This window comes from Natrix helvetica (genome assembly GCF_964273705.1).
Source record: "Natrix helvetica genome assembly, chromosome: 9".
Lineage (NCBI taxonomy): Eukaryota > Metazoa > Chordata > Lepidosauria > Squamata > Natricidae > Natrix > Natrix helvetica.
This window is the reverse complement of record NC_138560.1, coordinates 12,938,754-12,955,634: the sequence shown is the minus strand read 5'-3', so window position 1 is coordinate 12,955,634 and position 16,881 is coordinate 12,938,754. Positions and strand designations below refer to the sequence as shown.

At 44.3% G+C, this 16,881-nt stretch overlaps 1 protein-coding gene across 3 annotated transcripts in view; it reads right to left on the bottom strand.

Moving 5' to 3' along the window:
* The window catches only part of CATSPER4 (cation channel sperm associated 4), a 54,416-nt gene that overhangs the window by 19,053 nt on the left and 18,482 nt on the right, over nucleotides 1-16,881 (bottom strand). For all 3 annotated transcript variants that reach the window (XM_081961703.1, XM_081961701.1, XM_081961702.1), the window contains exons 2-7: nucleotides 9,536-9,619; nucleotides 8,276-8,419; nucleotides 5,410-5,511; nucleotides 3,291-3,388; nucleotides 3,066-3,186; nucleotides 25-158 (exon numbers count right to left, since the gene is read on the bottom strand). In XM_081961703.1, the coding sequence (XP_081817829.1) occupies nucleotides 25-158; nucleotides 3,066-3,186; nucleotides 3,291-3,388; nucleotides 5,410-5,511; nucleotides 8,276-8,380 (560 nt within the window). In that variant the 5' untranslated portion in view covers nucleotides 8,381-8,419; nucleotides 9,536-9,619. The remainder of the gene's footprint in view (nucleotides 1-24; nucleotides 159-3,065; nucleotides 3,187-3,290; nucleotides 3,389-5,409; nucleotides 5,512-8,275; nucleotides 8,420-9,535; nucleotides 9,620-16,881) is intronic.

Genomic DNA, 16,881 nt, shown 5'->3' with positions numbered 1-16,881 from the left:
GATGTAGAAAAAGGTATTACTCACTCAAAGTCATTATAAATATTAATCCATCCATCCTGGGTGACGCAGATGAAAAGAGAATAAAGAGCCGTTCCCAGGTTCCCAAAATGTTTTGGAACAAGGGTGCCAAAGAGAGTCACTCCAAACACAGAGAAGACCTGCAAAAAATACACAGTGAGAATGGTGCAAAAAATACCCGTTTTCTGGGACACAGCTTCCCCCTTGAATTTGAAGATCCCAAGGGAACATTGCAGATCAGCGTTCCTCAGCCTTTGCAGGGGAGGGGCGGAGAAGGGAAACGAGCCACAGGAGCGGCGGGCCAGCGCCCACATGCAACTCAACTCGTGAATAGGCCACAGCCCGGTAGTGGGGTTGCGGACCCTTGCTGTAGACTACCTGAAATAGCCATATGATTCCTCAGGCTATTTTCCACACTATGAGTCTCACTTGCTAATGGCAAAGTTGAAGGTTTTTCTCCTTCTTTGCTACCTCTCCTCAGGTGTAAACAATCAGGAACATATATTAAGTTGTTCACTCAAGTACATTAAGTAGTTCAGAAGATTTGTTGGTCATGCAGCCTATACAGAAGAACCTAGTCAACTAAAGTTGAATACTAAATGGGCACCACATAAGGGTCAACAGAACTCAAGTAGCATAGGACTTAAGATCATTTGTGAGACTGTAATGACTCTAGGCTGATGACTCATTTAACACTGCCCCTCGACTTTACAGACCAGGGGTGTCAAACTCAAGGCCCGCGGGCTGCATCCGCCTCGTGTGGGGCTTAGATCTGGCCCACGGAGCCATCCTGGAAACAATGAAGGAGGGCTCATGGTGCCTCTGCCACAGTGGTGGGTTCCGGATCCCGTTCCAACCGGTACGGTTGGAACGGTTGGATGCGTGCCTGCATTTTAGCGCCTCCGTGAGAGTGCTCAGAGAGTGTAGTGCAGGCGCTGTACACTGCATGGTGCTGAAGACTTAAAAGACCGGTAAGGAGCTCAGGCGGGTGGGTGAGCTCTCCGGAGCACCGTACCAGAACGGTATCCGGTATTCCGGGCAGGCTCCTGTATGCCTGTACCAGGGCGTACCGCCTGCAACCCACCACTGCTCTGCCAGCAAAAACAGAGGGGCCAGGCGCAGCCCTTGTAAGCTACGTTTTCTCTGGCAGGATAGCGCTGCAGCCAGAAATGGAGCTTGGGATCCCGTTTTTGCTGGTAGAGTGCTCGGGCCACAACAGGCACCCCAGACACGAGTGACATCAAGCTGGCCACACCCACCCTGGCCATACTCACCCTGGTCATGCCCACCCCGGCTCCCCGAAATCAAATACAACCCTGGTGCGGCTCTCAATGAAATCGAGTTTGACACTTCTTCTATAGTCTGTTATCTACAATTATTAGCTTTTAATCTTTTGTATGCTATGCAGAGTCACGGTTGGGAAAAGGGCCGCCATATAAATGATTTCAATAAATAAATTAATTTTCCGGTTGATTCTGGTTTTCTCCCAACTAGTCCTTTTCAAACACATTGGACTTCGGTCTTGAAAAGTCCCAGCTATCGTTGTTAGCTGGCAAGTCTGGAAGGGGGGAAAAAGTATACTAGAAAGCATAAAATTGGGGAAGAATAATCTTTTAGGATTTTACGCAATTCTCCATTTATATCAGAGGTCTTCATACTTGGCAACTTTAAGACTTGTGGACTTCAACTTTCAGAATTTCTGGGAGTTGAGGTCCACAAGTCTTCAAGTTACCATGTTTGGGGACCACTGATCTACAGCAATCTATCTGATCTCTTGCATTTGATCTCGGTCTACCTGAGATGGTCAAATCATCAAGGGGTGAATGTACTTAACCTAAAGCTAGGTTCAGGCCCTCAGAATTCTGGAGACCACTCCAGGTTTGACACATAGAAGTCAAATGTTGCATCACGGAGAATCAAAAGCTATGTTTTTTTGATCATTTAAATAAAATAAAAAAACATGGGGAAATGAATAAACAAACCCACGAGGCTGAAGGAAATGGAATCGATAAGATCTCAGTTCAGAATAATAACAGAGTTGGAAGGGAACTTTGAGGTCTTCTAGTCCAACTCCTGCTCAGGCAGGAAACCCTATACCATTTCAGACAACTTGTGTCTAATCTCTTCTTAAAAACTTCCAGTGTTGGAGCATTCACAACTTCAGGAGGCGAATTGTTCCACTGATTAATTGTTCTCACTGTCAGGAAATTTTTCCTTAGTTCTAGGTTGCTTCTCCCTTTGATTAGTGTCCACCCATTGCTTCTTGTCCTACCTTCAGGTGCTTTGGAGAATAGATTGACTCCCACTTCTTTACGGCAGCCCCTGAGTTATTGGAACACCGCTATCATATCACCCCTAGTCCGTCTGTAGGAAGATAAAACCCACCCCTCTCCTAGAAAAATGAATTATCCTGGGAAATATTGAAAAGGCAGAATATTATATTTCCTTGGATCAGAAATGGAGAAACATGTTTTTAGGCAAGAAGCAGACTCATGCTTAATAGCTCCCACCTTTGTCAATGGGCCATTAAAATGCCTGAGCCAGTCTATTCTACTTAACAAAGATCTCCCACCTTCAGCTCCAGGGTGATGAGATTAAGGCATGATAATATTAGCCCTCTACCCATCTCACCACAGGGCATCTGGGAAGAAGCAATGCTCAACCAAACGTGAACTCAAAACGCAGCCTACAGTTGCCCCTGCATGGCCCATGGGAGTCTGACAAACAATCAGAGTACAAGCTCAAGATCAAAGGCCAGAGAGGGCATAAAACCAGGGACTTTCAGCATCTTGGTCTCTCTTTTCTTCTTCACCCAACATCTGGAAGCATGGGATCCCCTTTTTCCCCAGCTCCTCAAGCCACGTGGTCCTGTCTACCATTAAACCATCTTTCCAAGCAGCCTCCATGTTTCCAGTTGTCTTTTCCCCCACTTGGAACGGAACCCAGAAGGACATTTCTGCCAACCATTTCCTTTCATTGTCAGTTCATTTCCAGACAGAAGAATTTAACGTAGGGTGTGGAGAGGGGATCTGATGAAGGCGTCTTACCAGCATGATGGCAAAAAGGAGGATCATGATATTTGCCATGTCAGGAATGGACTGCAGGATCACCTGTATCATCCTGGCCAAGCCACTAACCAAGCTACACACTTGGATCAGCCTCATGACTCTGGAAGGAAAAATGGAAACAGTGTGCAGGTACCCTTATATAAAGCTGACAGCAACAGGAATGTCCAGTAGAGATCATCTTACCTTTTAATTTTAGGTCCTTACCTGACCATTCGAAAAAGAGTCTCATTCTCCAGTGCAGGAATGAACAAGCCAAGGCATAGATACGACACAATACAAAAATTGATGATATTCCAGCCATCCTGTTTAGGGCAGAGAACAAAACCTTGAGAGGCAAGGAAGTGAAGGTTAGGTATATGGAAGGATGAGGCTTCTCCGAATTCTGTAGTCCAGGAGTAAGGCAAATTTGGGGATTTCAGATCCAAATTAGAAGGAAGGCAGATGTAATCCAGCACCAGGGATCTAGATAGAAGAAGATCTCTCTAAGAAGATCTCAGGTGAGCTGATGCATTCCGTGCTTATGCCCAGGAGGCTAGTAAATATGAAGAATTTTTCTTTCTCGGCACCGAGACTCCAGACATCGATCAGATGTGGCACCATTCCTTATAAATGGCATCAGCACAATTTTCAACAAGGGAGAAGGACATTAGAAGTAATCCTCAACTTACAGTCATTGTTGAATGACCACGACAATGGCGTTGAAAAAAAAAGAGACTTAGGACTATTTTTCAGTCTTACGTTGCAGCCTCCCCATGGTCAAATGATCAAAATTCCGATGCTTTGCAACTGACTCATATTTATGGCGGTTGCAGTGTCCAGGGGTCATGTGATCCCTCTTTGTGATCTTTTGACAGGCAGAGTCAATGGCAAAACCAGTTTCCCTTAGCAACTGTGTCTCTAACTCACCAACTGCAGTGTTTCACTTAACAACTGTAGCGAGAACAGTCATAAAAGAGGGCAAAACCTACTTAACGTATGTTTCCCTTAGCAACAGTAATGTTGGACTCAATTGTGGTCGTAAGTCAAAGACTGCTGATACAAGACGTGGTATTCAACCCTGTTCTGGCAAAGGGTAGGGGAAATTTTGAGTAGTTCAGAAAACCGGCAAATATCACCTCTGGCTGGTCCCGCCCCTGACCTATTCGCTGCATCCCAAGTCCCAACTGATTGGCTGGATTTTCTTTTGTTGCCCTGCACAGGAGAACAGAGCTGGAAAGCAGGTTAGAATAGAATAGAATAGAATAGAATAGAATAGAATAGAATAGAATAGAATAACAGAGTTGGAAGGGACCTTGGAGGTCTTCTAGTCCAACCCCCTGCCTAGGCAGGAAACCATACACCACTTCAGACAAATGGTTATCCAACATCTTAAAAACTTCCAGGTTATTTTTATATTTCTAGATTTTATAGAAATATAGAAAGAAAATTAAATACATACTAATACACCTGTTGACTACAGCCAGAATAACGTTTGCCCAATGTTGGAAACAAAGTAATATTCCCCCAGATGAATTAGTGATTCAGAAAATTCTAGATTGTGCAGAAATGGACAAGTTAATATTAAAATTAAAGGACAAAGAGTCTGAATACTATGAAATTTGGGAATAATTGGTATAAATAGTTGCATAACAGTAACAGTTAATTCAGCCAAGAAACAATAGAGAAATGTATAGAACTGTAGATGAATGTGTATAAATATAGAAGCGATGTAAGATTGATATATACAGGTATGATGACAAAACAATTTTAATGTGATGATTGTAAGATGTTATAGAGGGGAAAAACAATAAAAATTTGATCAACCCCCCAAAAAAACTTCCAGGTTAGTGGGGTGGAAATGGAGATTTTGCTATATCCTTCCCTGCCACGTCCACCAAGCCACGCCCACCAAGCCACACCCATCAAGCCAAGCCAAGCCCACGGAATTGGTAGCAAAAAAAATTTGAATCCCACCACTGGCCTGTACATACAGTATCTGTTTGCACCAAGTTTCAATGCCTGGATGAAGTTTCTTTGGACTACTTTACTTTTACTTTACTTTTTTACTTTTATTTGTGCTTATAAACCGCCCCCTCTCCCAAAAGGGACTCGGGGCGGTGTACAGTCCATACAAGAAATACATCATATAAATAATTAAATAGTTGAACAGTTAAAATTATTAAATAAGTAGATAGATATGGAGGAGGTTAAAAAGAAGGTTAAAAAGAACTGTACAGCTGAGTAAAGTATATAAATATAGTTTTAAAAACCCTAAAAATATCCCATAAATTAAATTTAAAAGCAATTCCCCTAAACTTTAAGGCACAGGATTTGGCCCACTCACCTTCCAGTACAAAGAGAATCCATAGTACCAGTTGAGGATGACCTCACAGATCAGAAAAGCCAGAACAATTGTGTCAATGGCATTGAATAAGCCAAAGTAATTCTACGCGAGGAAAACAAAAACAAAAAGAGATTTGCATGCCTCCATTTTCATAACATTTTCCCCCCCTGAAAGTTCTCATACTTGGCCTTTAATGTTTGGGTATTGGCCTCATTTGCGTAATAATGCTTACCTCTGCATGCATACTAATGAGTCCAAGAAAGAATCAGTGGGCTGATTATTTATTTATTTCATTGCTAAATTTATTAGCCAGGACATGGTGGCTCGGAGGCTAAGACACTGAAAGATCAGAAAGCTCACCAGTTCGGCGGTTCGAATCCCTAGCACCACGTAATGGAGTGAGCTCCCATTAATTGCCCCAGCTTCTGCCAATCTAGCAGTTCGAAAGCAGGTAAAAAGGCAAGTAGAAAAATAGGTAACACCTTTGGTGGGAAGGTAAAAGCATTCCATGCGCCTTCGGTGTTTAGTCATGCCGGCCACATGACCACGGAGACGTCTTTGGACAGCACTGGCTCTTCAGCTTTGAAATGGAGATGAGCATTGCCCCCTAGAGTCGGGAATGACTAGCACATGTGTGCGAGGGGAACCTTTACCCTTACCTAAATTTATTATTTATTATTATGCCACCCATCTCAAGGGCTTAGGACAACTCAACATGGAGAGCTCACCACCACCAAGTCGCTCCGCATGACCAACTCACCACAGGGAAAACTCACTGTGGGCAGCCGAAGGGAGAGCCAGGCGGGCAGTAAGAGGGCAGGTGGGCAAAACACAGAGTGGCAACGGCGGGCAGGGCCTACCCATTTTCACACCCACCGCCACTGTCACATTGAGCTCTGGGCTGCCTGTGGCGAGTTGTCCCTCTAGCCAGTTGGCCGTGTGGAGTTGTCTTGTGGCGACTTCATAGTGGTGAGTTGACAGAGGTGACTTGGCGGTGATATGTTGACCCCACCAAGCTGGCCCTGATGAATTATCCCATTCCATTAGGGGTCTTAAAACAGTACAATGGGGAAAAAAATAATTTAAGAAATGTAAACACAACAATAGCAAAGCACTGAAACAGTAAAAATGCACAAAGAGAGTACAATAATACGAATTAAAAGATGGGCAGAGGGGAAGCCGGAAATGCAGGGAGGAGCTGGGGTCAACTAATTAGTCAGGTCCATCCATTAATTTCCTTCTTGCAGGAATGGGCACTATTTTTTACAGATAATGAGCCCATTTCTTAACAGCCTGTAAGGGTGGCAGTGCATAAGCAGTCCCATTCCAGTTCATGGGATCCATGTTTTTTTGCTGCATTATTACTTTGAGAAAGTTATAGAGCAGGGGTGTCAAACTCAAGGCCCAGGGGCCAAATCCAGCCCACAGGGTGCTAAATCTGGCCTGTGGGACCATCCTGGAAACAGTGAAGGACTGGCCCGTGGTGCCTCTGCCAGTGAAAACAGAGCTCGAGAGCCCATTTTCGCTGGCAGAGCACTCGGGCCTGCACAGGCGGCCCCAATATGAGTGATGTCAAGCTGGCCACGCCCACCCTGGCCACGCCCAACCCAGCCCCCTGAGGTTAAGCACAACCCTGATGTGGCCTTCAATGAAATCGAGTTTGACATCCTTGTTATAGAGAACGTCTTTTTTAAAAATCAAAATAAGCATGTTAAGTCTCGAGGCGGTTCAGATTACCTATGTTTAGTCTTCACAAAAAAAAATGCAAACTCTCAGCAGCGCTGAGCAGTCTGTATCATCCATGGCCCCCAAAATGGGGCTAGAGGAGAGGTTTATGCAGCCCAGCAGTGACGTGCGGTGAGGTTTATGGCTGGTGAGGCACTGACACAGTGGTGGGTTTCAAATATTTTTAGACTTGTGGACTTCAACTCCCAGAATTCCACAGCCAGGCATGCTCATTTCCGATTTAAAACGACAGCATTTGTTTCTCTCTCCCTTCCTCCCCCTCTCAAACACACACACACACACACACACACACATACACACACACAAGTTGGATTGGACTATCTCTCCTACCCCCTTACCTCTCTCACTCACTCTCAAACACAAACACACACACACAAAAGTTGGATTGGATATCTTTTCCAGTGGCTTGAAACCAGCTCCTCTGCCATCCCCTCCATTCCCCTGCTGCCTTTCCCAAACACCTCCACCATTGCAAATGCAGCCTGCTGTCTGGGTGGGAAATGCCTGGAATGCAATAAAGCCCATCCACTCACTTCCTGCTGGCAGGCTGGGATGAGAGGAGAGGCAGAGAAGCCGGAGGGTATCCGATCCGAGCCTTCCAAAAGAAAGAGGCTGGGGGAAAGTATGTGTGTGCTACAGCAAGGCTCTTTGCCTGGCTTCCGTGGATGACTCTGCGTAACTGTTAAAAAAAAGCCTCTAAAAAAGCGCCCTCTACTATGAGGCAGGAGAACTGTGTGCCTCACCTACGTCAGGAATTTTTAGGCTTTTAACCCTTGCTTAACTCTGCTCGAGTGATCATCAAACGCCTAAAGTCAGACTAGAAGAGGCATGCAGTTCTCCTGCCTCATAGTAGAGGGCGCTTTTTTAGAGGCTTTTTTTAACAGTTAAGCAGAGTCATCCACGGTGAGGCAGCAACTAGCTCAGCTTTTTCCTTTTACATTTTTTTTTCTTTTCATGATGAGAGCGGTGAGGCTGTGCCTCACTTGCCTCACCTGACTGCACGTCACTGCAGCCCAGAGATCATCGGAAGGCACAGGACAGTCCCTGGGGAAGCAGGGCTTTTTGCCCACCCCCACATTTTAGCAGGAAGCCGTTCTCCTGCCAGAAATGGTATACCAACATCTTCTAGTACGGGCTCCGTTCGGAGAGCAATGACGATGGCGTTGCCAATTATGACACATGCTAACAAAATCTTGAAAGACGAATGGTGCAGGAACCTGGACATGCAGGTTTTTGAGATGAATTCTTCCACATCCCAGTCATCCTGTTGAAAAAAAGAGGGGTGGAATGAAATTCTTGTATGCTCTGAAAAGGAAAATGTGTGTAAACTTATTAATAAGCTTCCAAATCCTGCCAGTACCAAAAATAAAAATATGGGTTTCTGCCTGGATGGTTTTCTGTGATGAGCCGAAAGGACAGAAAGAGGGAGGAGTGAGCTCCCTCCCATATTAGGTCATACCAGGGGTTGTAACACAAACACACACACACACACACACACACACACACACACACACATATATATGTGTGTGTGTGTGTGTGTGTGTGTGTGTGTGTGTTATATTTTTGTACTGATAAATAAATAAAGGGGTCATACCAGGGGTTGTAACACAAATACATATATATGTGTGTGTGTGTGTTGTATTTGTACTGATAAATAAATAAAGGGAGACTAGTATAGATCTATTTCGAGCTAATTAGCTCTCATCAGCTAGCCATACCCTTACTGGGATTTGAACCTGGGCTGTATTATATCTTAGGCAGAAGTCTTAGCCACTAAGCCACAGGCTCGCCTCCTTATCAGTTGAGCCAGGGAAATAGGTATGTATTAGGCATACCAGGGGTTGTAACACAAATACATATATGTATATATATGGGTGAATGTTCTATTGCAGTGATGGCTAACCTTTTTCTAAAGGTGTGCCAAATTATTCACGCACACGTGCTATCACGTGTGCATGTGTGACCACCCACCCACGCTTACGTGCACGCTCCCCCATGCGCGGGGGGGTGGGGTGTGAGAGGAGTTTTTGCCCTCCCGAGGCTCTGGATGCTTTCCTGAAGACTTGGGAGGGTGAAAAACTGTCTCCCCCGGCCCTCTGGAAGGCCGAAAATCAGCTGGCACGCGTGTCATAGGTTCACCATCACAGCTCCATTGTGTTGCCTGAGTGAAAGCTCCCCTCCTGAGCCTCTCATCTTGGCTGCAGAAATTGGACCTCTTTAGTCTTAGTGTCGCTTGTCTGTTTCCACCCTCTGCAACTTCCCCAGGTAGATGTTCCATTACAGTGAATCACTTTCCCAAATCCTGTTTTCATCACCAAAACACACCAAGAAAGAAGGAAAGAGCCCTTCAGACAAAGCCATAAGGGGGAAAGCGGAATACCTGTGCTCGAGTGATTTCTTTGCAGCTAATCAGAGGTACGTCATAGTCATTAAGGGAACTCTTCCGATAATACTGATCATTTCCCTGTAGAAAAGAAAACTTTCACTGTTATCTGTTCACCTGCTGCAGCGCATTCTAAAAATTAGGGGTGCAGTGATGGGAGGGGAGAATTGGAACCATTATTTCCTGGGATCAGTCGCTAAATATCTTAAAGCGAACTAGTTTGGTCTAATGCAGGGGTGTCAAACTAAAGTCAGATCTCTCCCCCGGGCTGCTTAGATCTGTGCCCCCCCACCGGGGGGCTGCCCTATAAACAGCAAAGGACAGGCCCACAGTCCCTCTGCCAGCAAAAACTGAGCTTGGGAGGAGTGGGTTCAGCCCACCCGGGCTCCGTTTTTGGCCACAATGTCCTCCTGCAGCCCTCTGCCAGTGAAAATGGAGCCCAGGGAAGCTCCTTTTTGCGGGCAGAGGAGGCCATTGTGGCCTAAAAGCGAGCCTTGGTGGGTGACGTCGAGCTGGCCATGCCCACCCTGGCAACACACACACACACCCTGGGCACATACATACCCAGTCCCCCAGGTCAAACACAACCCTGATGCTGCCCACAATGTAATCAAGCTTGATACCCCTGGTCTAGTGGTGCCAGGCTAGAAATCAGGTGGCCGTGAGTTCTAGTTCCCCCTTAGCCATAAAAATCTGCTGGCTGACTTTGGACCAGGTCTCTGCCTCTGTCTCTGTCTCTCTCTCCAATCCACATCACAGGGTTGCTGTTATTGTTGTGGGGGGGGGGGACAGGAAGAGGAAGGTGTGTTGCAGTGGTGGGTTTCAATTTATTTTACTACTGGTTGGCTTGTGCGAGTGCGCAGATGCGTCCGGCCAGGTGAGTGGAGCTTCCCGCCGCCACTACCGGTTCGCAGAAACCCACCTCTGGTGTCTTGGATATGTTCAACGCCTTGAGTGATTTGTAAAAATAATAAGGGTGGTAAAGTAAAGGTAAATGTTTCCCTTGCACATCTGCGCTAGTCATTCCCGACTCTAGGGGGCGGTGCCCATCTCCGTTTCAAAGCCAAAGAGCCAGCGCTGTCCGAAGACGTCTCCGTGGTCATGCGGCCCGCATGATTAAACGCCAAAGGCGCACGGAACGCTGTTACTTTCCCACCAAATTGGTCCCTATTTTTCTACTTGCATTTTTTACGTGCTTTCGAACTGCTAGGTTGGCAGAAGCTGGGACAAGTAACGGGAGCTCACTCCGTTACGCGGCGCTAGGGATTCAAACCACCAAACTGCCGACCTTTCTGATGGACACGCTCAGCGTCTTAGCCACTGAGCCACCATGTCCCTATAAGGGTGGGATACAAATAAATAAACAGTGTGACATGGCAGAACTATGGACCATTTAGAAGTGGGGTTCCCAAACTCTCCAGCTCATCCACCCCTTCATGAAGTTTCAATGCTGTCCTCCAAAGAAGGGGAGGATGAATCCCATCCACCACCATCAGCCCAATTGAGAATTCAAAAAACAATCTCTAACCAGCGAGGGCTTATAATGGGTCTCCATCCTTTTCTCCTTGCCAAGGCCACCACCTTCACTGTCCCTTGGACATCCCACTCCTGTAGAACCTGGTAAGTGTGATGTCACAGACATCAGAGCTGCCTTCTATGCAGGTGACAACAAGGCGAAAGGCAGAAAGCAGCAGGTACCAAGAGGCAAAAAAATGAGGAGGAAAGGATTTCCTGCAAACTTTTCTCATAGATTGAGAAGGGGAGGCAGAATTCTTCGCGGCGAATATGTCTCCCCATTAGGCAACTCATGCACCAGCCATACCTAAATTGACAACATAATTCACCTTGTGTGATGATGTCTATTCTCTTTTTTTTAAATATAATTTTATTTATAGTTTTTTTTCTTTTAAGCATCCATAAATGCTTGGTGAGCAGTGTATTGTCTGGGTCAATATATATTATACACAGTACTACTAGTAATAATAATAATAATTAAATATGCATAACCATAACCTTTCAACTTCTAACCTTTGTTTATATATAGTAATTATAATGTATTCGATTATATGTCAGTAATACTTAATACTATTTTCCCCATTTCTACTCTACCTCTTTTTTCTAACTTTTAATAAAATAGCTACCATATTTGTTTATACATAGTAATTATAATGTATTCAATTATATGTCAGTAATACTTAATACTATTTTCCCCATTTCTACTCTCTACCTCTTTTTTCTAACTTTTAATAAAATAGCTACCATATTAAGAAGTGTTCTATATCTGTCCATCATCTCGTGCCCTTTTTTTGAATTTCAACTCATTTACTTTTTGGCAATTCTTTCATCATTTTTAAAAAAAAGCTTTCTCTTTATTCTCTTCTACATTTTGAACTCTTAAACAATAATCTGTGTGTTCAGTTTTAAGAATTATTACTATCACTTCCATCTCCAAATCTGCTTTTATCATCTCCTCTATTCCTTCCTCAGCCCCTTCTGGTTTCTCCTCTATTTTCTGAATTTTTTGTTCATCTTTTATTGTCATTTGCTGGGTTTTTTCTCGTCCCCACATCTGTGTTCTGCCTTAGTTCCATGATGATGTCTATTCTCAATCATCCAGGTCATGGCTTTCCCAAAGTTGCTTTTCAATAGGCAATTGGAATCTCTTGTTTCCCCCCCCCCCCTTGAAAACATTTCACTTCTCATCCAAGAACTGAAGAAGCTTCTTAGATGAGAAGTGAAATGTTTTCAAGGAGAAAAAAACCCCAAGACAGTAATGTTGCCTACTGAAAATCACCTTTGGGACACCTTGTGGGATGGGATTCAGATCAAGGAAGCACATTGCAGCCACAGGACGGTGGATCTTGGCTCAAGCAGGATCATCTTGGAAGTGTGGGGGAAGATTTCCCTGCTTACCACAATTGGGTACCAATAAATATTCTTTATACGTGCATAGTACCATAAATAGCAGAAAAAAGCTTATCAGAAACAACTTAACAGTAGCAAATCTAATCTCTGTACAACCCTCAACATCCTTCTGGATGTAGGCACACAACATGGCTACTCCAGCTTTCTCAACCAGCTCCTGGATTAAATCTGCATAGAGAACTAAATCATACAATAACAAACTCACCAATGTTTTTGCAATGCAGAAGCACCCCAAAAAAATACCCCACACAATTTACCAACTTTGAAGCTAAACAAAAGGATATGCTACACAGGCAGCTGATGGATGCTTCACTGCTTGTGTTAGGTTGTATGACACCAGGCGATAAGGAGGTCATCTGAATCCCACTTACTGTTTCATTGGCTACCCAGGTAGCTAAGGCATCAGGCTACACACCAGGAGACCGTGAGTTCTAGTGCCACTTTAGGCATGAAGCCATTCTGGGTGACTTTGGGCCAGTCACTCTCTCTCAGCCCTAGGAAACAGGCAAGGGCAAACCACTTCCAAAATGAGGCCAAGAAAATTGAAGGGATTTATCCAGTCACCAGTAGTCAACACTGATTTGAAGGCATCTTCTTCTTTCTTTTAACGACTCCATAATCCCTTGAGGGGTGGAGTCTGGGCAACTGAATGGAACTAGCAGGGTGTTTTAATGGCCAGATGCCCTTCCTGTCACCAATGTGGAGTTTCGTTCAGCAGATATATTCTCAGTGTACCCAGAGAGAGAAATATCTGCCTCCATCTAGGATCGAACTCACAGCTTCCTGATCATGAGGCGAGAGCTCCAGCTTGGGAAGGCACCCTCCCAAAAATGAAATGTTATGAAAGGACTTGTAGATGACAATCAGCCGCTTAAACCGCAATTCTGAAGCCAAGGTATCACGGGGGCATCTTCAAATCCTTTTCCCACCCGCAAGTATTTCACAAATAACAAAGGGAAAATCTATATCCCATCAAAAACCAGTTTCTTATAGTACTCACCACTCCAAAGAAAACAATTACAGCAAGGAACAAAAAATATATACCGTAGTTTAATTCAGAAAATATTCATCAGTCCTTTTCCAAACTCATACCCCCTACCAAAAGGCAAGCTGAACTACAAACACATATTTTAAATAAGAAAAATGACTCATAGACCAGCTGATGTATGCTTGGATTTCTTATCATCCTTATTATAAGCATATTCACATGAAAACCTTACCTACTTACTGTCTAAGAGCCTCTTAGGTAAAGCTTTATTCCTAAAGATAATTAGTGCAGAAATAGCTTTCTGGAGGTCCCCCCCCCCTCCCTGCCAGTTCCACCTGGTGCTTAACTCACTTCAATCAACTTAAAATGCTGACCAAAATTATAGCTACAAATTACTAAATGTATTCCATTATAAATCAGTAATATAATGCCACCCGTGTTTACTAGGCAGAGCTGGGATGAAAAAAGAAAAAAAAAGAATTCTGAAAAGGAATATCTTAATGTATTTATTTTTATACAGATATAGCAGGCGGGGTTTTTTTTCCCTTCGAGAGCTCCAGGTGCCAACATTCCTTTCTTCCAATTTTTCTCCTCAATAATCCTTCAGAGAGGTTGGCAGAGAGGTTGGCATCCGCAGGGGGTGTCAGAAAAGTCAAGATGGCACTCACAACCTTGTGACCAACCCTGTGTGTGTGTGTGTGTGTGTGTGTGTGTGTGTGGCACAATGCACATAAGGAGGAGGGCTTTGATTACTTGCTCATGCTGTCATCTTGGCATTGTCGATGGGGCGTATTTTAAATTTAACTTTCTCCATAGAAAAAGATGCCACGGCAGACTTGTTTATTCACACGTTGGCTAACATAGCAGGCATGGTCTGTCGTGAAACATCCATTACTCAGAAAGATACGTAATTTCCCAGGAGTTTTACTATCATCTGTCTGGAATCGACACTGTATATAGGCCATTAATACAACTGAGTGAGCCCAGAGGTATTTCACGAGAAGAGGACTCCACTCCTCTGCTCACAATAGAATCCCTTATGCCATCAGGCTCGAAATTTTGGGCTTGGACAACGTAGATCTACACCGCCTATGGTCTGACCTAAACATAGTACACAAAATTATCTGCTACAACGTCCTACCTGTCAATGACTACTTCAGCTTCAACCACGATAATACACAGGCAAACAATAGATACAAACTTTACATGGACAGTTGATGTTTTATTTCAATGATCGCTAAGTTTTTTTCCCACGTAGAGTGTGTTAATTAGATTGAAGAGAAAAAAAAAGGAAATAGATATATCCCTTCCCTGACCTGGAAGAGGAAACTCGCAATTGCCCTATGAATCCTTGAGATGCACAAATTATTTTATTTATTTTATTTTATTAATTAAGATTATGTTAGCATTTGTTAATTGTTTCTCAGTGCATTAATCCACAGCAGAGGTGTCCAACCTTGGTAACTTTAAGACTTGTAGACTTCAACTCCCAAAATTGAAGTAGACTTCAACTCCCAGACCAGGTTATTTGAGGGACCGTCTCTTGCTGGTCACATCTACCTGACCCACCAGAGCGGGGAGGCTGGGAATTCTGTGGGTCCCATCCCCAAGGGAGATACACCTGGTGGGACCCAGAAGAAGGGCCTTCTCCATGGTGGCTCCCTCTCTCTGGAACATCATTCCCCCCAGAGATTAGAATGGTCGCTTCAAACTCAATTGCAGAAAATACGACTTCAGCAACAAGAGTGGTCAATGCCTGGAATGCTCTACCTGACTCTGTTGTTACATCCTCAAACCCCCACAGCTTCAACTGTCTAGCGTGGACCTCACCCCATTCCTAAGAGGTCTGTAAGGGGGCATGCATAAGCCCCCCGGCGTGCCTACCGTCCCTGTCCTACTGTCCCCATTTATTCGTACCCATTTCCTGCGGTCATGTCCATGCTTTTACTTATACGTGTTATCTCGTCCATGTTCGACAGACTACATGAATAATAAATAAAATAAAATAAAAAATTAATTACAGTTGAACAAAATGTGAACCTTGAAATAGTCCCAAACCTGGGAAAATTACTCGAAATTGAGTAAAAGTGCTTTTTATTGGGGGGGGGGGGGGGTAGTCACACGCAAACTCATTACCCAATCACAAAAAAAGAGCATTTAAAGAAAGAGGTTCTGATCAGCACTTCGAGGAAAAGGTTTGGGAAGCACCTGTTTAAACAGTTTCTTTGCAAACGTTCATCCCTTTGGCAGTCAGCCGAAACTGCACTGATGCCTTTTGACCGCACAGGGGTGGTAGGGAGCTAAGAAACCCAGGATGACTTTCCTAGACGTGGCTGGGCCTTCCCAGCCTAGCGCACGCAGTCCTAATCAAGCATGGGAAAAGCTGAAGCCAAAGCCCCATGATACGCCCATCTGGGATCTTACAATCTGCAAAATAAGGACCTATCTCTTTCCATTTCACCACGTAGAACTCTGCAGAAGAGCTGAGATGATCGCTGCCCCAGATGTTCGGCTAAATTGCACCTATTTTTAGCAAGTTTTATCAGCATGAAACTCAGAATGGGATCTTAATGTTAGCACTAAGCTTGGCAAATTAATTGCCTAGGAATTACTCAGAGGTTGCGCAGCCCATGCTGTTGTGAGCAAAGCTGGTCTCCACTTAGTAATCCAAGTTTCTCCAAGGGGTTGCAGTTGGAAATCAAAAACCTTTGACAATAAGAGAAGAGACTCTGCAGAAGGACATGGGGACCTTATTGTCTTCTTTTAAAGACCCCATAATCCCTTGTGGGGTGGAGTCTTGGGGAACTGACTGGAGCTGAGTGCTTACTGGCCGGATACCCTTCCGGTCACCAGTGCGGAGTTTTGTTCAGCAGATATATTCACATTGTGTCCAGAGAGAGAAATATCTGCCCCTACCTAGGATTGAATTCACAGCCTCCTGATTTTGAGATGAGAGCTTCACCTCCTGGCCACCGCACCACTCGACCAAGGGTCTTTATAATACCGTAATCATAATTGATAACTTTAGCAGTTATTCAAACAATCAACACATTTATTTATTTATATGTATATCTGCCCGTCTTATAATCACAGAGGCATCTCAACCCATCTTCCCAGAGAGACAAGCCACTTCCCATTGCTCCAAAAGTACACAAGGAACAGACCAGGATGTTGTTGCCTAAAATTGCTTATGGGGTTCAGGTAGTTTTCAACTTACGGCCACAATTGAGCTCAAAATTTCTGTTGCTAAGTGACATTTGTTGTGAATTCACCCACCCCCATTTTACAACCTTTCTTGCCAAAGTTGTTAAGTGAATCTGGTTTCCCCATTGGCTTTGCTTGTCAGAAGATCTCAAAAAGGGATCAGGTGAGCCCGGGACACTGCAACCGTCATAAATATGAATCAGTTGCCAAGTGTCTGAATTTTGAT